Below are 26,743 nucleotides of genomic sequence, written 5' to 3' on the forward strand. Positions count from 1 at the left end.
AAGTGAAAGTGTGCTGATGTGCAAATGTTGAGAGTCCAAAGGTTGAACAGTAACTAATGGCCTGAGGGTAGGGATGTATAATTATTGATATGTTCACAAGCAAAGTTAGTGGTTATGACGTATGAGCCCAAAAACTAGAATAATTGTCTATAATACTGTATGGGAGCAGATGTGTAGGCACTCAGGTCAGTCAGGTGGAGGTGGAGCTCTGAAGTTGGAGACTCACTCTAGTGGTCAGTAGAGGAACTGCAGCTTCTGTCACCTCAGTGTTGGCTGCAGTTTCAGCCTCAGAGGTTCGTGCTTCATTTTAACAGACGCAAGCAACAGAACATCAAAGAAAAAGTTGAGTGTGAGAGATGTCTAAAACATCTTGACTCCATCTATTTGCTAAAAATGATATTACAGGGTACCAAAGTGAATTGTCATCCATCCAGTAGTATTCAGGACACTTCACTGTTCTCAGTAACTCAGTAACACCATCATTTAAGGACTGTGATGCTATACAAAATTATTTGATTTTATTTACTTCTTCCCACTTCTTTTTGGATATGAAAAATCTAATTTTTGAAAAACATGTCCAAAATAAACTGAAACTAACTAACTAAATATGATTACAGTTGTTCAGTTTACTTTATTCTCAATTAAAGTGACCAACAAAAACACACAGAGATGGTGGATGGGTGTTGTCACACCTATAGCTCTAACAGTATTGTGTGTGACAAGCTTTTTTCGAATAGTGATATCACTTTTGACCACTTAAGAAATGCCTGAAGTGAATAACACTTCATCATGCCACCTGTTAGTGGGTGGGATATATCAGGCAGCAGGTGAACATGTTGTCCTCAATGTTGATGTGTTAGAAGCAGGAAAAATGTTCAGGTTAATGATCTGATCCAGTTCTCCAAGGACGACTGGGTCTCTCATGTGCTGCAGCTGCAGCTCTTGTGGGCTGTTCCCGGTCTGCAGTGGTCAGGATTTATCAACAGTTGGTCCAAGGAAGGAACAGTGGTGAAAGCTGGCCTGTGTGCTCCATCCAACAGACCAGCTGCTGTTGCTCACACACTGCTTCTGATAGAAAGCTGTCAGAACACACAGTGCAGCTCAGTATGTTGTGTATTTAGAAGCAAAAGGACCAACACTACAGTATATAAAGCAGCTGGTCAGAATGTTATGACTGATTGGTTTAATGTCCTACAACGTACAGAGCAAAATCACTAAATTCATTGTTCTTGCTCATCTGCAACACAATCTAGAGCAGTGCTTCCCAACCTTTTTATGCTCGTGACCTCATTCTGACATCACAAATTTCTGGCCGTCAATCAAGATACGCCACCTCAGATATTTTTATGATGCTGCATTTTATTTGAACTCGATTTACTGTATATGCAAGAAAGTTAAAGTATAGAATACAGTTGTTTATGATTGTGTGTGGTGGTGTTTTTAACCAAGATTTTAAAATAATAATAATTAGTTAAAAACTATTTTTATCAGTATTTTTTTTTTACTAGACATTTCAGGCGGCCCCACGTGGGGTCCCGACCCCAAGTTGAAAAACACTGATCTCCCATTCTATACTTCATATGTGGTATCTAATGAGTGGGTGTTTTCTGTTTCTGTTGGATCCAGCGCTGTAGGTGTGCGTGGCCCTTTAAAGGGATAGTTCACCCAAAATTCAAATTTCACTCATTATCTACTCACCCTCATGTCGACTAAGAGCTGGGAGAAGTTTCAGTGACCTCCGTGCCTTCTCTGAGTTACAGGGGGGCTCGGCGCAGCACTGCATGTCCGTATGACGGTAGCGAACGGGGCTCACTTTTCTTCGTCCAAAAACACACACCAAAAAAACATCCAAATACCTCCATGCTGCTTGTCTGTAATGTCCCTCTTGTATTGAAGCCCCGACATGAGAAATTGTTCCGAAAAAAATTAAATAAGTCTATATTTCAAGCTTGTTTGTAGCGGAAGCTCCCAGTGTCTCAGTTCACTGCTCTTCCTGTGTCAGTGCAAATCTCGCGCGATTTGCATTGACACCCAGTTCACGGCTCCGCAAATCGCACAAGATTCTGGCAGAGCAATACTGGGAGCTTCCGCTACAAACAAGCTTAGTAGATAGACTTATTTAATTTTTTTCGGAACAATTTCTCATGTTGTGCATGGCTTCAATACAAGAGGGACATTACAGACGAGCAGTATGGAGGTATTTGGATGTGTCTTTTTGGACGAAGAAAAGTGAGGCCCATTTGCAACCGTCATATGGACATGCAGTGCTGCACGGAGCCCCGCTGAGAGTAGATAATGAGTGAAATTTGAATTTTGGGTGAACTATCCCTTTAAGAGTGATTGTTCTTTTCTCTTTTGTTCAGCTCCACCTGAGACTCCACCCATGAATGCCAAATCGCCTACAGATCTCAAATATCACATGTGGGTCTCTTCTAGTGACTCATGAGTCACTGACAGGGCAGGAAACACTGACCTGCAGGCGGCCAGAATACAGTGTCCTCCCAAACCTGGTCCTGCTGTGTGCTACCTGCTACCTGCTACCTAGGCTTGATCAAAACACTCAAAGTGTTAGAACAACGCTTGGGGTGGAATTTCTCCGTAGCTGAGAGATGTGCTGAAGGGTTTACTCTGGATCTCCTAAATTACAACATAATGAAACATTTTACAGCAGTGACATTCTACTGTTTCCATGGAGACTGTTAATTTGCCGCCATTAGCACTGCAGGGAAGCAGGTAACATTGAATAAGTGCGCCGCTATCCCATCTTCCTGTTGTTGCTAAGGTCTGTGGTACAAACCTGAAGTGATTGCTGAAATTTAAGGAGAAAATCTTAAATACTTACTTTAAGGATTCTCTTGACTTGAGGTGTTTTGTGCTCTGTTTAACTTCATGGAGCAGAGCCTCCTGTATAGTGATTCTCTGAAAACTATAGAGAACCTAAGCGGAAGCAGAGGAGAACCTCGCCAATTTGGAAAAAAATCCCCGATTGAATTGTGTTGTGAGAAAAATATATGACCTTAACCTATTTAAAACATTGCGTTTCATGCCAAAAAATCAGCAGTTTGTCGTAAACATCCGGGAACATGCGCTTCAACTGGGAGCAGCAAAGTCTGGTAGCTCTGAGTTTTTGAGTTTTTACTCAACATTTGCTTTATTTTTGTTGTGTTTTTTGTTATCTACTGATGGATGCTTCTGTGGGGAGAAGAGATTCTTCAGAGATAAGCGTCTTTCATTGACAGATCTGGAGGACACCATCCTGTTCCAGTTGAGATGAAGAGATGCTTTTGTGGTGGTTGTCGTGCTGGGAGGTGGAGATGTCCTATCGGTCCTTTCTGAGTTGTTGCTAGGATACAGACTAAACATCCTGAGGCACTAGAGCACTGAAGAAGGAGGAAGCAATTCTGGACCGCCTGGATCATGGCACCTTGACTGACCAGGAAAGCAGCGGTGGTGGACGGCTCCTCTCTCCTTGCTGCAAGATGGAGGAATGCTGCATTCAGTGGCCCTGCTCCACCTGGCGGTTCCTGCTCCACCTGGCGGCCCTGCTCCATCCGGTGGTCCTGCTCCATCCGGTGGCCCTGCTCCATCAGGTGGTCCTGCTCCATCCGGCGGCCCTGCTCCATCTTTCTTTCTTTTTTTGTGTCATTGTCGCGTGAGCTACTGGACTAATTTGAATTTCCCTCCTAGGGATGAATAAAGTATTCTCTATTCTATTCTAAAACGGCAACGGAAGAATTTATTTAGTGTGAAGATGGCTCTACGCACTACACTAACAGGCAGTGGAGTCGCTGACATGGGAAAGGGCGGCATGTGTAAGAAGCCCTGCTGTAGCTAAATATTGTAGCAAGCTATAGGTAACAAAAACTCAAACAGAGACTAATTCTGGATTTTATAACAGCTCCTTTGCCCCATACAGTACAGTACACTGCTCGACTACAGGAGGAATGCTGTTTATTAACCTCAGCATACTCACACAAAATGCACATAAATAAAGGGAGGTCACTAACCAAACACATTCACTTATGGTATCAAAGTGCTTATTTTCATGACAGTAGACTACTAGAACATTGTAAAATCAGTGCGTAGACAGTATCACTAAAGATTGTGTAGCAGATAACATCTGTGGTGATTTTTAACAGAATTAACTTGACCCTATAGGCTATCCACAAACACACTGTCCCAAAGCATGCTGGGAAACCCCTCCCACCTTCCCTCAACACATTAGAAGATGAATGAATGAATTATAACATTTAAAACAAATACCATAAGGAAGCCCTGTTGTAAATATTGTGGCAAGCAGAGTTCTATGGTACCAAAAACTCAAACAGAGACAAATTCTGGATTTTATAGCAGCTCCTGCGCCCCATACACCACCTAAATAAAGGGAGGTCACTAACCAAACACATTCACTTATGGTGTCAGTGTGCTTATTTTCACAACAATTTTGTAGAAATCAACGTGCAGAACAGTAACACTAAAGATTGTATAGCAGATAACATCTTGAACCTATATCCATAAACGCACTGTCACAAAGCATGCTGGGAAACTCCTCCCACCTACCCCCCAACACCCTAGAAGATGAATGAATTAATTCAAATATTTAAAACAGATACCATAATGAAGCCCTGTGTTGTAAATATGTTTATTACGTGACATGAAGGTTTGAGTCTTCAGTGAGACTCGGTTCTCTACACTCTGGTTAATTGGGTTTCCACCTGCCAGGTTTGTTCTAATGAGCAGCGGATTATAAAGAAAACAGTGGAGACAGTGAACCCTCTATACATTGTTGTGCTCAGACTTCAGTGCACTGTGTTTGTGTATGATGATGTGTTTCTTCCTCCAGCTGTGGGACAGATGGAGATGATGATGATGTCAATGCTGTGAGCACAACTTCAAAAACACTGGGGTGAAGTTGTTGCTGCAGAGGCTGCAGAGTGACAGCTACACCAGGATCTGTCCGTGGTGCTGAAGTCCAGTCCAGAACCGCCATGCAGCCTCAGGACTGGGTTCTGGTTCTGGTTCCGGATCTCCTGGTTCCCATGCATGCGCAGCGGGCTGGGTTATAGGGTTACTCTACAATATAGACCGAGGTGCGGGTGTGTGAACAGAGGATGATGAGCAGAGGCTGGTGTTTGGTTTGTGCTGTAACTGAGCTCAGACGGTAAGACAGGGAGAGAGAGAGAGAGAGAGAGAGAGAAGGAGAGAGTCAGGCAGAGAGAGAGAGAGTGAGGGTGAGGATGATGTCATAGTTTTTAGTCTGTGCCATGGAAGAAGCAGATGGCTGCAGCCTCCCTCCACCTTCTCCTTCGCTCAGGTTCCCACCTCCATCTCCATCCCCAGCATCAGCCTCAGCCTCAGCATCAGGACCGATCCGAGGGCGAAGACTGAGCGAACCGCAGCGGCTGAATCGTCGCGGGTAGGTAGTAGCCTATAGGCCCGGGAGAGGGAGAGGGAGAGGTGGTGGTGGGGGTGAAACAAAGCGAGAAAACCCCCCTCTCTCCTGTCAGTTGGATGCGATCGGATCCTCAACCGAAGGAGAAGTCCAGCGCGAAGACGTGATATGGACCGAAGCGTCGGAGCGAGCGCGGGGCCGCGTCCAGTCCTCCTTTCTGTCTTTATTCTGTATTATGAGCAGGCGGCAGCGTAGAGGAGCTAGTCCTGCCCAGAGAGAAGGAGAAGGAGAAGGAGGAGGAGGAGGAGGAGGAGGAGGAGGAGAGACAGGCAGAAGGGTGTCGACGGAGCGAGGCAGGAGCAGAGGAGAACAGGAGGAGGGGAGGAAGGGAGCAGGAATAATAGAGTAATATCACCAGCTTCTTAGCTATATGATGGCGGCGAAATCGGACGGGGTCCTGAAGATGAAGAAGAGCGACGTGGCCTTCACCCCCCTGCAGAACTCGGAGCACTCCGGCTCGGTGCAGGGACTCCACCCGGGTTGCCAGCCCGACTCCGCCGGCACCGGAGACGGGGACTTCGCCAACGGGGAGTCGCGGTGCTGCGGCGGCGGTGGAGGTGGAGGGGGAGGCGGCTCCAACTCCACGTTCCTCCGCCTGGGCAGGGAGCAGCAGCAGCAGCAGCAGCAGCAGTACACGGTGTGGGACTGCCTGTGGATCGTGGCCGCCGTGGCCGTGTATCTGGCCGACGTGGGCACCGACGTGTGGCTGTCGGTCGACTACTACCTCCACCGCGACTACTGGTGGTTCGGCCTGACGCTGTTCTTCGTGGTGCTCGGCTCCTTCTCGGTGCAGCTCTTCAGCTTCAGATGGTTCGTCCACGACTTCGGCACCGCGGCCGAGGACGGCTCCGCGGCCGAGTCCTCCTCGTCGGCCGCGGAGTGCGCGCACATGGACGGGAACAAGCTGCTGAGCGGCTCGGCCTCGCACGGCGACGTTACCGCGGCTCAACACCAACACCACCACCAACAACAGCAGCACCACCACCACCACCACCCGGCCACGCCGCAGAGGCAGGCGTCGACCGCCAGCAAGAACACCACCACCAACAGCACGGCCAGCACCGCGCTGGGCGGCAGGGGCACCAAGCGCTCGGCCTACTACTCGTTCTGCGTCTGGTTCGGCCAGTCCGTCATCCACATCCTCCAGCTGGGCCAGATATGGAGGTAGGTAGGGTGTGCAGGCTGGGGATGGATGGGTGAAGGGTGGATGGATGGAGGCCTCGGGATGGGTAGCTACCAGTGTGTGTCTGTGTGTGTAACCTGTGTGTTTGTTTGTGTGTGTGTGTGTGTGTGTGTGTGTGTGTGTGTGTGTGGAGTGAGTAAATGAATGAATGAGTGAGCAGAGGACTGTTGGCACCTTGGCACCACGGTGCCCCCCCCCCGCCCCCCCTTCTCTGAATGATGTCAGCTCATCAGGGCTCCAGACTTAGGCTACACCTAATGTCAATATCAATATCCTTTATTTAACCAGGTAAAAAACTCATTGAGATTTAAAACCTCTTTTTCAAGAGTGACCGGCCAAGACGGCAGCACAAAAGCAAAATAGTTACACAACACAAATAAAATACAATCACACATTTCAGGAAAACATGGTTAGACAATGCAATCACACAATCCGATTGAGCTCAATTCTCTGTCTCTTATAATTGACTTGAATTCCCCCAGAGTTACTACAAGATGTGTCAATGTCAAGTTCTTCTGCACATTGTTCCAGGTCGACAGGGCAGAATTTTTTTTTGCCCATTTCCATTCTCACTTTCGGGACCTGCATCTGTATAATGTCCAGAGAACGCAGGCCATATCGGGTGAGGTTTCTACACATGTGTAAACACAAATATGTAGACAAAAGTCCAAGAATAGATTTATTACTGTAATAAAAGTCAGCCAGTGAGAGAGTCTACAGACATTCAAAGATGGACAATGTGCGATGGCATATAAGGAAAAGTGATGTACACTGTAGTTGCAACCAGTTACTTAACCAGTTTTAAGGTTTTAAATGCATAAAAGTACCACATAGGCTAATAGTCTTTTTGACTTTGTCAGGATAGGAATCTATATTTAACAAAATAAAACAAAAAACAAAAAATTCACAAAATTCTAAAATGGTTTACATTTACATTTAGATAGGCTAACGATAAGAACAATAATGAGAGTTAAAACTGAAATCATAAGTGCAAAACCAACCTTTTCATGGATTAGGAAGCCTAACAACATAACCAAGAGATGAGAAACAAATTGGATGAAAAAAATATCATAGTGTATTTTACAGCTGATTTAGGACTCGGGTCAGAACTGACAGCAGAAAGACAAAGGTTAATATTTTAGGTGCACAAGCAGAAAATGTAGGGGCGTGCACAATAAATCCACTTGCAAAGCAAATATTCACATTTCCCTTTCGTTCATGATCCTTTACACACATTGGCCTGACAGATTACATATTATTCTTTGACTGACCTCTTCCATGTTTCACCAGAAAAAGGCAAATTTCCTGGTTGCTCATGTGCAAGTAGATGGAAAAATATACTTGCACTGTCTCCAAAATGCCCCCCTATTTAGGGGCATGCAGCATGGTTACCAGCTGCCGTCTTTAACACCCCCCCCCCCCTCCACAGGGTCGGAACATCAGGTCACTTCACTCCTCTGGAGCAATGCAAGCTGAGCAGGACTGATACTTCTCTCCATCTTGCATTCAAAATGCAAGGGGGGGGGGGCTGTCAGCAGTGAACTGATGCTGATGATATTTTCCTCTGTGTGTGTGTGTGTGTGTGTGTGTGTGTGCCACTGGAGAGAAGCTCCACGGTTGGCCTCACAGCTTCCGGATGGAGCTATATGAATTTGAATGAAGCTCAAACACATGACGGCAGGTTGACAACAACGAGCAGCGCCACAGTCACATATTAAATATCACTCAGCGGCCTGCAGCCAGGCTCCAGGATTGGATTGTTAACATTATTTTTATTATGTAGCGACATCTTCCTTTAATTGGGCAACATCCACCAGTTGGGTGTTTTTTTAATCTGTGATGTGCATCTGGTTTTACGAGCGGATCAGTTGTGTAGCCAATAAAACTTTTAAGTATGGAGTGATTACATCTGTGCACGGCCCCGTTTCCCCTCTGAAAGGAAGAGAAGTAGAAAATGGCCACAAGCAGCAACTCTTATTTCAGTTACTTCCAGATTAATCCCTTATAGTTTGCACATGAATGAAAGAAAAAAGATCAAACTTTAGACTTTACATGTCACATCTCAGCCTAAAAGATATTTAGTCAGATATGAACCAGCTGATTAGACGACGTGGTTCTCAAACATTTTTACATGACGCCTAAATTGACACAGATTAGACCACGGACCCCCATTGGACAAGATTTTGAAGCAAACACCAGAAATACACAAATATTTGTTCTGAGAATGAAGAATGTTACTTTTTTAGTCACTGTACGTTCAAATTAGGGCCAATGGCGTGAATGTCTGGAAATATTGTAGAGAATTTTCTGGAAAAAAGTGCTATTGCTCAAAAAAAAAAAAAAAATCTAGAAAAAGTGGTACAATTAAAAAAATAAAAAATAAAAATTTAATAATCCCCCCCCTCAAAAAAAGTTCAAAATTTTCTAGAAAGGAGTCGACAAAATGTCTAAAAATAAATAAATAAATGAAAGTTCTAGAAACTTTTTTAAAATTTCAAGAAAAAGTTGGGGACCCCATTGAACCCTCTCAAGGACCATTGGGGGTCCTTGGACCACACTTTGAGAACCACTGGATTAGACGATGTGAAGATTTCTCCACATGTTTTTTATCTAAGTGATTTTGCAGAGCCACAGTAATCAGACACTTTTAGACAATGATGGTGACTCATAGTGTGAGATGTTGACTGTTCAGCAGCTGAGCTGAAGCTCTCCATCGCATCACTGTAGATCCGATCGGATCAGATCAGCTGTCGTGGATCTGTCGCTGATCACACCTGCACGTCGCTGGTAGGAGTCCTGACAGCCTGCACGCTGTGTCGAGAATAGATTGTGTATGCTGTGTTACACTGCACTGTAGATGGACTATCAGTATACAGGGTGGTATACGCCTATGTTTTAAAATATAGAGCTGGATGTAAACACTGATTTACCAACCTGCATGGTAAAGTGTGAACCTCTCAGGCCCTCAGCTGGCTGCAGATGTATGTAGAGTCCTAGTCAGAAATGTATTTTATAGCTCATTGACTAACAACAGACTATATTTTGCGCTTCTCCACTTTCTCTGAATCTCTGAGTGTGACAGCAGAGGATGTCACTGTGGAGTTTGCAACTATTTCTGTTTTTTCAAGACAAGACAAAATGTTCTAATTGACAGATACACTGATGCAAACAAGTGCTGGTTGCGTCAGAGAGCAGAGAGCGTATAGCGGTCCTCAGGTCCTTCAGGTGGAGTGTCTGGTCGGTCAATGAAACAGCTGTTTCCACAGGTGATCGGTGGCTCGTATCAGCTGCTGTACAGTGTAAGGATGTGTAGGTAGTGAACTGTTTATGAGGATGGTCCCTGCTCTCTCTGTTGTTAATAATAATAAGGTAACACTTTATAATAATTCACTATTAGGTAAGCATTAAATACTGAACACATACTCATTAGTTATAAACACAGTTAAAAATGCTATTTATAAACTACATACTAATGAGTATTCATGCGTTATAAATGAAGAATTCAGTATTTATTCATGCTTAACTAATGCTTAAAGCAGAAGTAAGCGATATATTTGTGTTAATATAAGTCTTAAATAGTTATATCTTCCGACAGCAATCACTTACATAGAGTGTTTGGACCAAAACACGGGTCTGTCAGTCACTCTGCTCTGCTCTGAGCCGAGGAGAAAACTTTTCTCGTATCCTACAAGTTTTATCCAATGAGGAGAGAGAACGGCATGCAGGGCTGTGTGATGTAGGGACGAGGACCAATAGATCCATGACGAGGGCGGGGGCTGCTAACTCCATCGGCTGACAAGACGTTATGGTGCGTTCAAGGCAGCCCGTAACTCGTGTTTTTCCGACCTGTGAAGTCGTACCAGTTCGATCTGGTACAAGTTCACGGGCCGGAAGTTACGAGTGGCCGTTATAGTGACTTTCACAGGTAAAACAGGTCGGAAAAACACGAGTGGGTTGCCTGGAACGCTACAAAGTCGTAAGTCGTGACGTGAAGCTGTAATTTACGTTTTCAAAAGCCTGCCTGGAACGCAGCATTAGCCAAAACGACCGGATCGCTTACTTCTGCTTTAATAGTGTGTATTTATTATTTCATTTCGTTTTGATTTATTCCATTCATGGTTTATATACTACACATGGTTGCATATTTACATAATGTACACATAGTCACCATAAATGAAAAGGAACAGGATGAAGAAAAACCTATAGTACCTGCCCCTTTCTATTGTTATAATTACATTGGCTTACTATCAACACCAGTATTACACTATTTCAAAAAAATGATCTATCTGTTTTCCCTTTTTTTTCTCTTTCTCCTTCTTTTTTTAAAAAATTTTTTTCTTAAACTGAGATATACTTGTACAACTTTTCAGTTCCTTGCTTTGTGAATGCCATAGTTTTACACCTGCAACAGAAATACACATTTGTTTTAAGCGTAGCCTTACAAATGTATGTTTAAAATCAAGCTTCATAATACATTTTGTTTAAAAAGCGCTTTTCAAAGAACTCAAAGACGCTGTACAGGAAGCAAAATAGTAACGCAATGAAAGAAACCCAGAAAAGCATGAACCATGTTGGTGTTGCTCCTCCTGCTCCTCCTGACCAGTGCTGCAGCTGCTGCAGCTCATGTTCTGCTGATGCTCCTCTGATCTGGGTCCTTCTCATTCAGGCAGCTCCCGGTCATGGTGTCATGTTGCATTGGGTAGGCTACCACCCAGAACAGACTGGAAGCTGAGCTGTTCACAGCCTCTGTTCATGTCATCGGCCTGGACAGAACAGGTGTGATCACATTGTGATGAGGTTAGACTGAGGTCCAACCTGTTTGTTTTTATATATCAGATCAGATAGCTACACTTAATTTTAGAGAACTATCCTTGATTTTTGTTGTGCTCTGTATATGGATTGATTGATTGATTAGTTTAAAGGGATAGTTCAACATTTTGGTAAATTCACCTATTGCCATAATCCTTATAGTTTTAGCAGTAGGTTCATTACCTTTAATTATCGGTGCAAAACTTGTCCACCAGCGTGTTTTGGAGTTATTGGATTGTGTATTTGATGAGGGAAACCAAGAAATTCCATTAACCTCCATAGGTTTTTACAGAGGGGTTTGTTGATATATCATTCACAGCCTGATACAACATTTTATTCCTAAAAACATGGCGAAATTTGTTTTGTTTTTTAGGTCTGGTGACAGTAAAAACTTCTGATTCTAATATGTCAACAAGATAAAACAATAATTTTGAAAGTGGCTTTATCCGTTGTTCAGATTTTGGTTCTGGAAATATGCAAATTAGTGCATATTTCATTAGGCCTAGATATTGCCTCATTTAAATATTTAAACAATTTGACAAAACTTGTAATACAAAAAATATTCATGTAATATTTTTTTACTTAAAGCAGAAGTAAGTGGTCCGGTCGTTTTCGCTAATGCTGCGTTCCAGGCAGGCTTTTGAAATCGTAAATTACAGCTTCAAGTCACAACTTACGACTTTGTAGCGTTCCAGGCAACCCACTCGTGTTTTTCCGACCTGTTTTACCGGTGAAAGTCACTATAACGGCCACTCGTAACTTCCGACCGGTGAACTCGTGCCAGATCGAACTGGTACCACTTCACGGTCGGAAAAATACGAGTTTCCTTGAACGCACCATAACAGTCCTCGTCCCTACGTCGCCACATTCACGGCGTCCCTTGGCTGCACACACAGCCCTGCATGCCGTTCTCTCTCCTCATTGGATAAAAACTGTAGGATACGATAAATGTTTTCTCTTCGGCTCAGAGCAGAGCAGAGGGACTGAGAGACCTGTGTTTCAGACCAAACACTCTATAGAAGTGATTGCTGTCGGAAGATATAACTATTTAAGACTTATATTAACACAAATATATCACTTACTTCTGCTTTAATGTAGGCTAAATGATAAACTTAAAGGTTTCATGGTGATATCTGTTATTCACCTGTAGTGTCTCACTAATCAACTATTGGGCCTAAAATCCTTGTCTAAACAACAAGAACCAAGCAAAGGCAAAGCAATGTTGTCATAGTAACCATGGCGACGGGTGTCGTGTAAACCGTGTTGACTGTTGTAACCATGACAACCAGGGTAGGCACGGCGCTACCACCAACACGACGCAATGACGTACGTTCCATATGGAGACCTCCGTCTGCTCCTGTCTACGACGGAGAGAGTTTCAGAGTTGGTATAGACTACGTGTTTGTTGGACTAGTACTTACAGTAGAGGATTATGGGTCCGTTTGTTCAAGACACCTGCTGATACGTCACAGACATGTCTGTGTTTCCAGCCACAGTCTCACTGTGCTCTGGTGCTGTTCGTGGTGCCAAAGTCTCAGACACATTCGTACAGACACACAGGTGTAGGAGATATCAATTTGTCAGTCTACTTTAACTGACATAATGTAATGATGAATGTGCGACCTCAGGTTCTATTGTTAAGTGTTTCCTAGTGACCTTTCATTCCCACCACTAGGCAAGGCAATTTTATTTGTATAGGTGCATCTCAATCAATTAGAATATCATCAGTAGCCAAAGTCAAACAGCCCCAACCAAGTATTGAGTGCATGTCAATTGACATGATGCACTACTTTTCAGAAGGCCTACATTCCCATATTAAAAATGCTTTTTTGTAATATTCAAATTTCAAATTTCTGATACTGAATTTAAGATCTTAATTAAAGCAGAAGTAAGCGATCCGGTCGTTTTGGCTAATGCTGCGTTCCAGGCAGGCTTTTGTAACCGTAAATTACAGCTTCAAGTCACGACTTACGACTTTGTAGCGTTCCAGGCAACCCACTCGTGTTTTTCCAACCTGTTTTACCTGTGAAAGTCACTATAACGTCCACTCGTAACTTCCGACCCGTGAACTCGTACCAGATCGAACAGGTACGACTTCACAGGTTGGAAATACACGAGTCACGGGTTGCCTTGAATGCACCATAACGTCTTGTCAGCCGATGGAGTTAGCAGCCCCCGCCCTCGTCATGGATCATTGGTCCTCGTCCCTACGTCACCACATTCACGCGCATCCCTTGGCTGCACACACAGCCCTTCATGCCGTTCTCTCTCCTCATTGGATAAAACTTGTAGGATACGAGAAAAGTTGACTGAGAGACCCGTGTTTCGGTCCAAACACTCTATGTAAGTGATTGCTGTCGGAAGATATAACTATTTGAGACTTATATTAACGCAAAAATATCGCTTACTTCTGCTTTAAATGTGAGCCATAATCATTGCAATTAAAATCAATCAATCAAATAAAGACTTGAAATGTTTCATTGCGTGTACTGGATCTATATATTGTATTAGTTTCACTTTTTGAATTGAATTACTGACATAGATGAACTTTTCCATGATATTCAAAAAGCAAGTTATTGAGATGCACCTGTGTAGCTCGTTTTTTACAAACAGTTTGTCTCAAAGGGAATTTCAATGCAAACTTTATATGCATAGATAAGCTGTACAGTTATATAAATATCTATTTTCCTTTTTATTTATTTATTTAATGTATTTATTCATTCATTCATTTCGGACATGTTAGTTAAATCAGACTTCATCACACATCATCTCAGTTTAAGTAATACAGCAACATGGCTGAAAGGGAAAGTGGGAGAAGCAAAGCTTATCTAGTCCCGACCCTGGTACCCTCAGAATACATTCTATTCATCAAAATTTTCTCTTTCGACATTCCAACATAACATGATACAACAGCAGATAGTAGTACAGAGCTGCAGTCCAGTTCAAGACAGTCAAAAAAGATCACTCATAATATGTCTTAATCAGTTTCATGTCGAGGTCTTGCTACACATTTGTTGACCAGGTGTCTTATCTCTGTGTCCTTCACTGGTGTGAGAAACATTGAGTTTGGGTTGCTGTCTCCACCTTTATAAAGAAGCATTTTCTTTAATGCAGCTAATTTATTCCCTTGTTCTGGGAAAGATGAAGGCTACCGGTGTGGGCAGAGTTGTATTTTGCTTAATAACACAATGAATAAATAATAAATTAAATCAGCTAAAAACAACATATGAATACACAGGGAGGTGTAACACTGACAGGGAACAAAGTTAAATGACAAACTTAAAGGGATAGTTCACCCAAAATTCAAATTTCACTCACTATCTACTCACCCTCATGTCGACTAAGGGCTGTGAGAATTTTCAGAGTCCTCCGTGCCTTCTTGGAGTTACGGGGGGGTCTGCGCAGCAGTATTTGTCCATATAATGGTTGTGAATGGATACCACTTTTCTTTGTCCAAAAAGACACACCAAAAAACATCCAAATACCTCCATAGTGCTCGTCTGTAATGTCCCTCTTGTATTGAAGCCCCGACATGAGAAATTGTTCCGCCGGTCAGTGCAACTCACGCGAGATTTGCAGTGTCACAGGAAGAGCAGTGAACCGAGTCACTGGGAGCTTCCGCTACAAACAAGCTTAAAATATATACTTATTTAATTTTTTTCGGAACAATTTCTCATGTCAGGGCTTCAATACAAGAGGGACATTACAGACAAGCAGTATGGAGGTATTTGGATGTTTTTTGGTGTGTCTTTTTGGACAAAGAAAAGTGGTATCCATTCACAACCATTATATGGACAACTACTGCTGCCCAGACCCCTCCGTGACTCCGAGAAGGCACGGAGGACTCTGAAAATTCTCACAGCTCTTAGTTGACATGAGGGTGAATAGATAATGAGTGAAATTTGAATTTTGGGTGAACTATCCCTTTAATACGCATTAAACTGTATGGGCTAGCTGTCACTTCAGCCGTTGCTGTTTAAAGTCCTTGTTACAGGAGACACTCGTTTGCTTGACATGTGTGGTCAGTCATGTGATTGGAGGAGTTGTGGTGGCCCCGCCCCTATAGGTCCTTGGGTCGTGTGTCTCTGAGTCAGATGTGTGAGTGGTTTGTGGGTGAGAGTCACCGGTAACCCGCTGCTACATCAGCGCTGTCTCACAGAGCAGCAGTGTTTAATAGAATAGATGGAAGAAGAGAAATGGAGCAGTTACATGCTAATCATGTGTATTTTTCCTCCGGGGATCCGCACGGCTGAAATACTTCATGTGCTCCAGTGTGTCAAGACTGAGAAAGGATTTCTCTCGCGCTTGGTGCCCAAGTCTTTCTGCCTGATGCACTCAGCAAAAGTATTAGAGAGAATATTGGAAATTGGACAGAAAGATGAGAAATGTTTCTGTCAACGAGACAGGGGGGTTTCTCATGTTTCCAGGAGCTGCCCCAGTGAAAATGGACCCAGACAGTAAAGATGACGGAGGCAGACGGTAGAGAGAGGCTGGTGAGGCTGCGACCGGAAGCATCATGTTTTCAGATTGTTCCACCTCGGAGCTGTGGTGACAGTGGAAATCAGGTTGAGGATACACTACAGTGTGTGAAGCACATTTTAGATTTATAGCTTCTCTGCAGTACAAGATGAACAACAAAGTTGAACAAAGTGGACAGTTTGTTACCTGGTTGGTTCAGGAAAACAACTGTGAGGTAATGTGCTCACTGAAGGTTATCTGGTCCTTGAAGATAACTGGATTTTAATCTCAAGATTGTGACTTCATTCTTATTAATATTATCACTTCTTGTTTGTCAGTGTGGCCCTAATACTCTTAAAGGGATAGTTCAACATTTTGGAAAATTGGTCCATTGCCATAATCCCTATAGTCATAGCAGTAGGTTCGTTACCTTTAAATGTCGGTGCAGCTATTTTTAGAATGGCGGAGGAGAGCTGTGAGCTGCTCAGAGCTACGCTACGGAGGCTAATGGGATTTCTTGGGTTCCCTCATCAAACTCATCAAATACACAATCCAACAACTCCAAAACGCTCTGGTGGACAAGTTGTGACCTTCACATTCACCACGCTATGAGATAATAACAGAACGTTACGAGACAGAGTTGTTTTAGAGGTAAGTTCATGCAAAATCACTGATGCACATTCCCATCGGGGGCAGTTTTTCGGCAAGCAGTCTCTGCATTTGCCTCAAAAACAACTCTGTCTCGTAACGTTCTGTTATTATCTCATAGCGTGGTGAATGTGCAGGTCACAACTTGTCCACCAGAGCGTTTTGGAGTTGTTGGATTGTGTATTTGATGAGTTTGATGAGGGAAACCAAGAAATCCCATTAGCCTCCGTAGTGTAGCTCTAAGCAGCTCGCAGCTCTGCTCCGCCGTTCTAAAAACAGCTTGCACCGACAATTAAAGGTAACGAACCTACTGCTATGACTATAGGGATTTATGGCAATGGGCCAATTTGCCAAAATGTTCATATTGAACTATCCCTTTAACAAAGGGGACAGTTTGTTTGGTGCAGAAAAACAACTGTGAGGCAATGTTAGTTTTTTTTTTTCTGAAGTGCTCACTGAAGGTTATCTGGGCATTGAAGATAACTGACAAACAAAATGATGACTTCATTCTTATTGATATTATCACTTCTTGTTTGTCAGTGTGGCCTTAATACTCTTTAGGATTGTGTGCACTGTGAAGAGCTCTAAATATACTGCACATCCCACCTGCAGTGGGAGCAGAGGTATCTGAGTGTGCTGCTGCTTACTTTAATTTGCATTAAGTCACATCTTAATTACTGTTTTCATTGAGTCAGCTTTTAGTTATGAGATAACACTAGACTTCACATCAGCAGGTACCGATGACGTCCACAGTGACGTCTCAGAGGCTTTAACTGAACCTGCAGTGAATATGATAACACAGACTTAGATTCCCTGACACACATTTCTGTGTGATGTTCCAGTCAAAGGAAATTACTGAACATCGTCATGTTTCTAAAAATGCCACCGAACGACAACAGAAAACAGTTTCAGACCCAGAAGAATGCGTAATCAGTGGCCTCCGAGTATTTTATGTGTAAAGCAGATGTTATCTCTCATTTTATTTGCATGTTTTGTCACCCACATGAAAGAAAAACAGAAACAATCCGAAGCCCCGAGAGACAATTTACATTTTTATAGTAAACTGAGTTATGAACTAAACACTCATAGTGATTTAACTTCATGAATAATAAACCAATTAGAATTGCTACTGATGTATTATAGATAGTTTCAAAAGATGGCCCAGCACATTATTAAATGATATGCTAATCAATACTTTACATTACTGTATTATATTGAATATGAATCACACTTACTTGGCGTGCAGCATCTTAAAGAGCTATTAATGGACATGAGCAGCTTTATTCTGGATCCAGTCAGTCACTGGTGGATTCTTCTCACAATGACGTGAATCAGTCGTCACAGTGGGCCTGCTCTGTTTACAGTCTGTGATATAATATATCATATCATATAATGTAATATAAATGTAATTTTGTAGGCAGCAGCATCTCTGTAGCACAATAAAGCTTATGGTGCTCACGATGCACAATGTTGTGGCACAAGTTACCTTTATTCAAAAATCTGCAGCTCCTGCAATTTAGATTTTGGACTTTATATTCCTACATATCATATCATATCATATCATATCATATCATATCATATCATATCATATCATATCATATCATATCATATCATATCATATCATATCATATCATATCATATCATATCATATCATATCATATCATATCATATCATATGTCTGCTTGTTGTCCCTGTCCTCACTGATGTCCAGACAGACTCAGTCAGAAGCAGATGGAGACCAAACACTGAGCGTGTAAATAGACAATTGCTGTTGTGTTTCAGTCTGTATTGGAGTTCCATGCACCACCCAAATAATCAATAACAGCATTTTAACAAGTATGTTGAAAACTCACTGTAACATTATTGCAAGGGTTGTGTAACTGCACTGTTAAAACAAGCTATAGGGCTGACTGCTGGTTGGAAATTCACAGGTTTTGTACATCAAAGCATTCATCCTGACCCTGTGAGACAATAATTACATGTTACAGCAAAAACACAACTTAGTAGCCTAGTAATTATGTCCAATCCATGTTGTTCCACTAATAATCCACTCTCCTTCCAAAGGTGAACACTTTCTTTTTTTTTACTTATATATTATGATGATGAGTTTATTATGTTAGAATCCAAAGTCAATAATGATGCTGAAACACACTCACAACATTATTAGGATGAGGAACAATGCACACCGTAATTGGAGGTGCTGGCGATGGATAAAGTTGAGAAAAGAAGAACGCCACACACTCGGCTCCAGTTGCAAGAGATTTATTGACAACGTATTGACAACCGACTTGACAAAGGCCTTGTCTGGCCCAACGTTGTCAATAAATCTCTTGCAACTGGAGCTGAGTGTGCGGCGTGCCGTGTTCCTCTTTTCTCACACACTCACAACATAACAGTACCAATAACATTGTTGCAGCAAAGTGAAGAAATTGCTTCTATGGAAAACATTTGAACACCTGAACAGTGCCATCTAATCCTTCAGTCTCATCTGTACCAGACCAGTTCAAAGTGACATGATCATCACCACCAGGAACAATGTGAAAAAGGCCTAGCAGCAGATCACACCCTGAACACTCCTCTCACTCGCTGAAGGATGGCTGACGTGGGTTCACAGAGGTGCACAGCAGTGACGACAGGGCTGTGAGACTGTCAGGTCCAGGACCTGTCTGAGACTGAGCTCTGTCCAGTTGTATCTGAGGAACTAGTTTTAATGCTCCTCACTAACCACTCAGTGTTACACTGCAAAAACTCAAAATCTTACCAAGAATATTTGTCTTATTTCTAGTCAAAACAAATCTCATTATACTTAAAATAAGACTCATCACATTAAAAAGTAGCTTGTTTGTAGCTTTGTTGACTCTTTCAAGCATCTGCCAGTGAAAGCAAGTTTTTTGTGCTTGTAATAAGAAAGAAAAACTTGCTCCACTATCAGATTTTTCTACTTATTTCAAGTGAAAATTAGTTTGAAACAAGTGAAAATTATCTAAAAACAAGTTAATTTTTAGGTGATGAGTCTTATTTTAAGTGGAAAGAGATTCGTTTTGACTAGAATTGAGACATTTTGATAAGAAATAAGACAAATATTCTTGGAAAGATTTTGAGTTTTTGCAGTGTACTTCTGACACATTCACCACTAAGAGGCAATAAACTTAATCTGTGTGTGTGTGTGTGTGTGTGTGTGTGTGTGTGTGTGTGTGTGTGTGTGTGTGTGTGTGTGTGTGTGTGTGTGTGTGTGTGTGTGTGTCGACAAGTCAGGGTTTTAAATGAGTCTTTTGAAAATTAGCTAATTAAAATGTGACTTTACCTTCACTAGCCTACTGTGCAAGAATTAGGATTTGGTCCATCAACATAAACAGTAGGTGGCGCTAATTCTGCAGTCAGGTGCTACCGTGCTACTATTCACAGTAGCACCAACAGAGATGTTGGGATGTTCTCTTTACTTGTGTTGTATTATTAACTGCAGGTGAAGTTTCTGTGTGTATATTTACCTAATATATAATCATTAGATAGCCAGGTTAACCAGATAGCGTTGCACTTGCTTTAGGCCAACAGAGCGGGGCAGCTGCTAGCTCTAGCAGCTTTAGAAAGCTAAAACCACCATAATAAAGTCATCCATCAAATCAGATTTTTCTTTTTTTTTTTAAATTGTCTCTGGGCAGAGAAAATGTTAGCTGGCTCAGCCTTTGGGCAGGAGTTTAACAGTAAACAAGCAACAAACATCCCTAAACCCCCAGAGAGAAGTTGAAAAAAATTGCTTGGAAGAAGCAAAGAAGAAGTAGTTGCACAACCGTCTGACTGTCAAACTTCACATGGCAATATTCACTTCTTATTAAAAAAATTTGGACCCTACAGAATAAATATATAGCCTATATAGGAACAGATACACATTTGTCCTTGACTATGAACAGCGTTTTTCAACCAGAGGTACTCAGACCCCTAGTGGTACTTGGTGTAGTTGCAAGGGGTAACTAAAAATGATAAAATATCATTTTATTGAGTGACCTTTGCAGACATTTATCAATTTACTAAAGCAGTGACCGAAGCCATCATTATTTCAGAAGCTAAGCTCGTTGGTATTTCCCCAGTCCCATATGTTTTGATGGGAAATTAGAGCTGCAACAATTAATTGATTAATCGAACAATAATCGATTATTAAATTAATCGTAATCTATTTTGATAATCGAAGAATCGTTTTGATTGGGGTTTTTTAAAGAAAAAAAGTCCAAATTCTCTGATTTCAGCTTCTTTAATGTGAATATTTCTTGTTTTTTTGTTCCTTTATGACAATAAACTGAGTATCTCTTTGGTTTGTGGACAAAACAAGACATTTGAGGACGCCATCTTGTGATTTGGGAAACACTGATTGTCTTTTTAAATTTACTGCATGACACTGTTACTACAAACTCAACTCTTCCTGTGTTCTTTCCATATGAGCCCAACATGACTTTCAGTGGACAGTCTCCATTAATTTCTTAATAGATTTTATGCACAGCTCCACTACTTCCTGAACTTACTGGACATCATTGGACAAACTGATTCTTTGACTCCTTTTTTGTTTTTATGAACACAAATGACTTATTAATGGAAAAATCACAACATCTAATGCATCACCTCGCAGCTTCCACTGCAATTACAACTAAATGCATCACATCAATGCATCATAGTGGTAAGTGATGGAAAGCTCAATGACAGAGAGCTGCACGCTGGATGTCAAATAACGTTACCGCCTCCTGATTGGTCCGAAACGTGCCGGATGTTTGTTTTTTTTCCGCGTCTCCTGCAGTGGAGGCTTTACTGACATTTAAGTCAAATGATTTCTGTATGTCATCATTTATTCACTGAATCTGCCTCCACTGCACTTCATCATATTTTATACATCAACTTTTCCTCCTCTTCCAAACCATTTTTTCTTATGTGCAAATTGAAAATGTGCATCACAACCAGCTGCATGGAAACAGTTGCTTTTCTTTTCTTTTTTTTTAAAGCAATTTTATCATCATACACCACAGTGTAGTTTGGTGTCTCTAGGGTCAGGTAGTGAGTGTCCCCTTTGTCATCCTCTTCCTCCATGACCTTTGACCTCTTGCTGTGGAGGCTGAGTGTTTTGGGTCTGGTGTTCACAGTTGGCTGATGTTGTCCCGGTGATGTCACGGCGGTCGTGGTGATGATGGTACAGGGGCGATGCTGGTCGGTGCTGACTCCTGGTGACTAAAAGGCTCTGGCTAATGATCTGGAAGAGTCCCACTGGGATGCTGTGACATTTTCAGAAATCCTGAACATGGCGTCCTATCAGTGGGAAGACTCCGCTGATCAGAATCAAAGACTGAGTTCACACTCACTGTTACTGCTACTGGTTAAATAAACAGTTATACAGACCAGTACCAGTTTTAATTAATACATAATTCTCCTCTCCTCTCCTTTCCTCTCCTCTCCTCACCTCCCCTCTTGTCTTGTCTAGTCTCCTCTCCCTTCCTCCCCTTTTGTCTCCTCCTTTCTCCTCACCTCCCCTCTTGTCTCCTCTCCCTTCCTCCCATTTTGTCTTCTCTCCTCTCTGCCCCTCTTCTCTGCTCCCTTCTCCTCTCCTCTCCTCTCCTCACCTCCCCTCTTGTCTTGTCTCCTCTTCCCTCCTCCTCTCTTGTCTTCTTGTCTTGTCTCCTCTCCCTTCCTCTCCTCTCCTCTCCTCTCCTCTCCTCTCCTCTCCTCTCCTCTCCTCTCCTCTGCTCTCCTCTCCTCTCCTCTCCTCTTCCTCTCCTCTCAGGTTGTTTTTAGAAAGCACTCTCATGACTCTCTGCTGTTACACAACATGCCAGCTTCAAGTGCTGCAGCAATCGCGCACACGTTTGACCTGCACCACTTGATTTTTACTTCCTCTATCGGTTCAGACGCACTCGCGCACACATAAGACGCACTGGAACACTAATGCATATTCAAAGCAATGTTTCCCCCCTAAGACTGGCCTGGGGAGGTGGGGGGAGGAGAGGGAGGAGAGGGGTTTGTCTGTGAGGAGCGGTGCTGTGTGTTCTCAAGTCCCCGAACACACTGTGAATGGTTAAGTTGTGGCTTGTTAGGTTATGTGGGTTATGTAACCACTGTCCCACATGAGTGGGGCTCTAACTGATCACATGTTACATTGACCAGGAACAGTTTGGTCATGTTGATGATATTCTGAGCTCTAACAGGCTGCCTGATGTTTTTCTGTGAAAAAGCATCACAGAGGAAGAGACATCTGTCACGGTTTGTCTCTGGTTTCCTGTTCCGTCTTGTTTTATTGTGAAATTCCCTGTGTCTTGTCTTCCTGTCGTGTGCTCGCCCTCTGGTGATTACCTCATGTGTCTCACCTGTGTTCATTACCCATTGTGCTTTGTTGGTTGTTCTGTGTTCAAGTCTGCGTTCATACCGTGTTCCTGCATGTTCCTCATTTCCTTCCTTCATGTTCTTTGTGTTCCCCCATTAGTTAGAGTTTATTTCCATCAGCAACACATCAGAAAAATAACAAAACAAAGCACATCCCTCCAAAAGAAGGGGTACATGAGGCTAACCCAAAGGGTTAAAGGGATAGTTCAACATTTTGGCAAATTGGCCCATAACCATAATCCCTAGTCATAGCAGTAGGTTTGTTACCTTTATTTGTCGGTGCAAGCTATTTTTAGAACGGTGGAGCAGAGCCGCGAGCTGCTAAGAGCTACGCTATGGAGGCTAATGGGATTTCTTGGTTTCCCTCATCAAACTCATCAAATACACAACCCAACAACTCCAAAACGCTCTGGTGGACAAGTTGTGACCTGCACATTCACCACGCTATGAGATAATAATGGAATGTTACGAGACGGAGTTGAACGCTCTTGTCCCAGTGCAGACAGACTTAAGTCCACACCAGAGCAGACGAGCGATCAAAACAACAGACTGTACTCAGTAGAAAGTGACTGTCCTGGTAGAGATTAACAGATAGCCTACAGTGGCATGCAAAAGTTTGTGCACCCCAGGTCCAAATCTCTGTTAATGTGAACAGTTTAGCAAGTGGAAGATGAAATGATCTCCAAAAGGCATAGGCAAGTTAAACATGAAACAAAACAAAGCAGCAGCCTGCAAAAGAATGAGAAACCCAGGAGACTTGAGCTCTCAGATAACTTTGACCAAGGTATCAGACAAGATATTTACTGATAGTTTTGAAAGCGGGGGGTGCTACTTGGTACTAACTGCAGGGCCTTTTCCTTTTCTCTCAGTTTGAAAATGTAAAAGATGAAAATAAAAAATATATAAATATTTTTCTAAATGTAAAGGGAATGTGTCATGTTTTACTTTATGCCTTTTGGAGATCATTTCATCTTCCACTTGTTTAACTGTTCACATTAACAGAAACTTTGACCAGGGGTGCCCAAACTTTTGCATGTACACTGTACATTATAACACAATTATTACACACAGCAAAGGCCTCAATCTGAGGTGAGTGACTACATGCAAAAACACAAAGTTTATACTGTACACTATATATGTTTAGTGGTGTGTCATAAGGATTCCAGTCATGTACCATAGATATTTGATTGTTTTTTGAGTGTTTGTTGTGGTTGAAAGAATTGCAACCATAGGTTAGCGTTGTCGCTATCCCTAGTGCCGTCTAGCCATGGTGTAACTCTGGTTTGTCTGCATCAATTTTAGTCGCGTTTTTTGCTCCCCCCAACACTGGGTGACCATCAGGACAACGATTTAGGGGTCAAAAATGACTGGAATTCTCCATTAATAGGTGATAAAAACCAATCTAATAGAAGTTGGGCTTAAATCTACCTCTGTCCTTCCTCTTTCTTTCCCTCTGTCCTCCTCTCGCCTTGCTCTGCCACGTGCCACTTTATCTGTCATTACAAATTAAAAGTCCTCTGCAGAGCTGTGTAATTGCGACATCTATACCCCTAACACTGCAGCAAGTGTTTATACACTGTAAATCTTCATTACTGTCTGCCCACTTAGTCTGCGCTCTGCTGCACCACAAGTAGAGACTGTTTGTGCTCTGTACCTCCGTAATCTCATATCCATCAGGCCCTCGGCGCTCACTGTAACACCACCTGGAAAGACTGAACACGGAGCAGCAGAGCACGCCGCCGACCAACCATCGGGTGATTTATTCGCCCAAACAGCCGACAGTCCAGACACAGAGGGAAAACATGAAGTGACTGTGAAGCGTGTGTGACATCAGCAGCAGCCCACGTTACCGCAACAGGGATGTTTCTATTTTTATGAAAGGTTATTAAACCAGTCACCAGTAATGCAACGTATCAAGTACATAATTAATTTACACGAATACAAGTACAAACCGTTAGCTACCTCCCGTCCTCCCGTAGTTCCTATCAGAACCTTGGCGTAGGTCTTCAGACCCCGGGGATGTGTTTGCCCGAACACACTGGAGAGGACACAGGGAAAGACATGAGCTTCTCCCCCAGTACGTTATATCACACCTATACTGTTGCACTTCTATTGCACCATTTACTGCAGAGAGAGTACGTTTCACGGTCGTTAACCAATCAGTGATCGGTTCACATTTGTGTCACCAGCGCTGTGTCTTACAGGCAAATGTCAATCAAACATGGAGCAGCCAATGCAACACATGGCACCGCAAAATGTTAAAGGGGACATATTATGGAAATATCACTTTTTGAAGGCTCTTAAATATATATTTAGGTGTTTGTCTTTCCTTCTGGCTCCCAAAATGTGAGAATTGACAAAAAAAATCTGTAATTTTCAGCCTCCAGATTGAAATCGATGTGGTTTTACGAGCTGTTCCCTCAGTTGTCTGGCAGTGATGTTATTAGTTTTCAATTTTGCATAACCCCACCCCTACCTGGTACCAGTAGAAGGGGCGGGGCAAGCAGTGGCTCATTTGCATTTAAAGGGACAGGCACTGAAATCAGCCGTTCTGAACAGGGCTTTTTAGAGAGCTGTGATGTTTGATCCTTGGGGGATTTTGACCAAAGCATGTCACAGACATGTCTTTAAGACACCTGGGAACTATTTTAATTTGTGGAAAAAGGGGCAGAATATGTCTCCTTTAAGATATTCGATGAGTACTCGATAAATGATAGATAAACTGCGTTTTGTGTGCAGCAGTCAGTATCTTCAGTGCAGAGTGGTGGACAAGTGTTAATGTGCCTAGATGAAGTGTCCACAGTTTATGAACACTGGGGGAATTTGTCCTTTGCTGCTAATGAAGGAGCTCTTTGTCACAGGCTCATTTGCAGATCCATAATGCAGCATCACTGAACCAGACAGAATGGACAGTTATTTTATTAGATTTAACTCATCTAGGCTTATTTTAGCTTAGTTTACCTTATCTCAGCTTATTTTGAATTGATAATATTTAGCTTTTCTATATTAAAATGTGTAAAACAACTAAACATATGTTCTACAGTACGTATATGGATCTTACAGTATCCCAATGTTTCTGTCCCTTTCATTAGTCGCCTGTTTATGACATCATGCCCTCTATGATCATGTGTCTCACAGACGCTCAACATTGACTTTGATCTAGTTTTAAGCCTCATAGACTTTTATATCTGTGTATTTGGAGCAGATGAGTCTGGATGTGAAGTTCTCAGAGAAACAAGCTGAGTAGATGTTAGAGCTCAGCTCCAGCTGCTGGAGACGTCCAGCTGTGTCCACTGAAGAGCATCAGTGACTCAGTCAAACTGTTTTATTTTAGTGTTTCTACTGGTTTTAATCTCCCGGTGTGTTTGTAATGGAGAGGAGGTCCATGTTCTTACTGGCTAACAACATTTTGAAATAAGAAAAAGAAAATCTGTCGGTTACTGTCTTGATTTAGAGAGTTTTTTTTAGGGTTTCATAGTAAATCCTGGGTGGTAGAAATAAAAAAGAGGAAGACTGTTGTCGCATAAGACATTGTCAGATGGTCCATCAGTGGATACAACTGCAGCCAGAGAGTTTCCTATGGTCCTTTTCCATTAACATCAGAAAAGCTCCTGGATCCATAATAAGATACTCTGAATATATAGATTAATGCGTATTTCTAAAATTATATTACCATGGTAATAACGGCAGTGCTGATGGTGACGGTCTGACTTGAAGGCTGAATGTGAAACTCAATGACCCCACTCTGGTTTTCAGTGGATGTGAGCGAAGCAGTCAGAACTGGGACACCGTGAGGCGCTTGAGTGGCAGGTTAACAAGTCTTATCTGTAGACTTAGAA

At 42.5% G+C, this 26,743-nt stretch overlaps 1 protein-coding gene across 2 annotated transcripts in view; it reads left to right on the top strand.

Moving 5' to 3' along the window:
* Positions 1-5,501: 5,501 nt before the first annotated feature.
* Positions 5,502-26,743, top strand: part of xkr4 (XK related 4) — a 35,659-nt gene continuing 14,417 nt past the window's right edge. The window contains exons 1-2 of one of the 2 annotated variants that reach the window (XM_085804837.1): positions 5,502-6,386; positions 6,429-6,616. In XM_085804837.1, the coding sequence (XP_085660963.1) occupies positions 5,823-6,386; positions 6,429-6,616 (752 nt within the window). In that variant the 5' untranslated portion in view covers positions 5,502-5,822. Of the gene's footprint in view, positions 6,617-26,743 lie in introns of both variants that reach the window. The other variant, XM_085804836.1, reaches the window with a different exon arrangement.

This window comes from Trachurus japonicus, chromosome 17, assembly GCF_045865225.1.
Source record: "Trachurus japonicus isolate A0001 chromosome 17, Traja_1.0".
In the NCBI taxonomy this organism is placed as follows: Eukaryota; Metazoa; Chordata; class Actinopteri; order Carangiformes; family Carangidae; genus Trachurus; species Trachurus japonicus.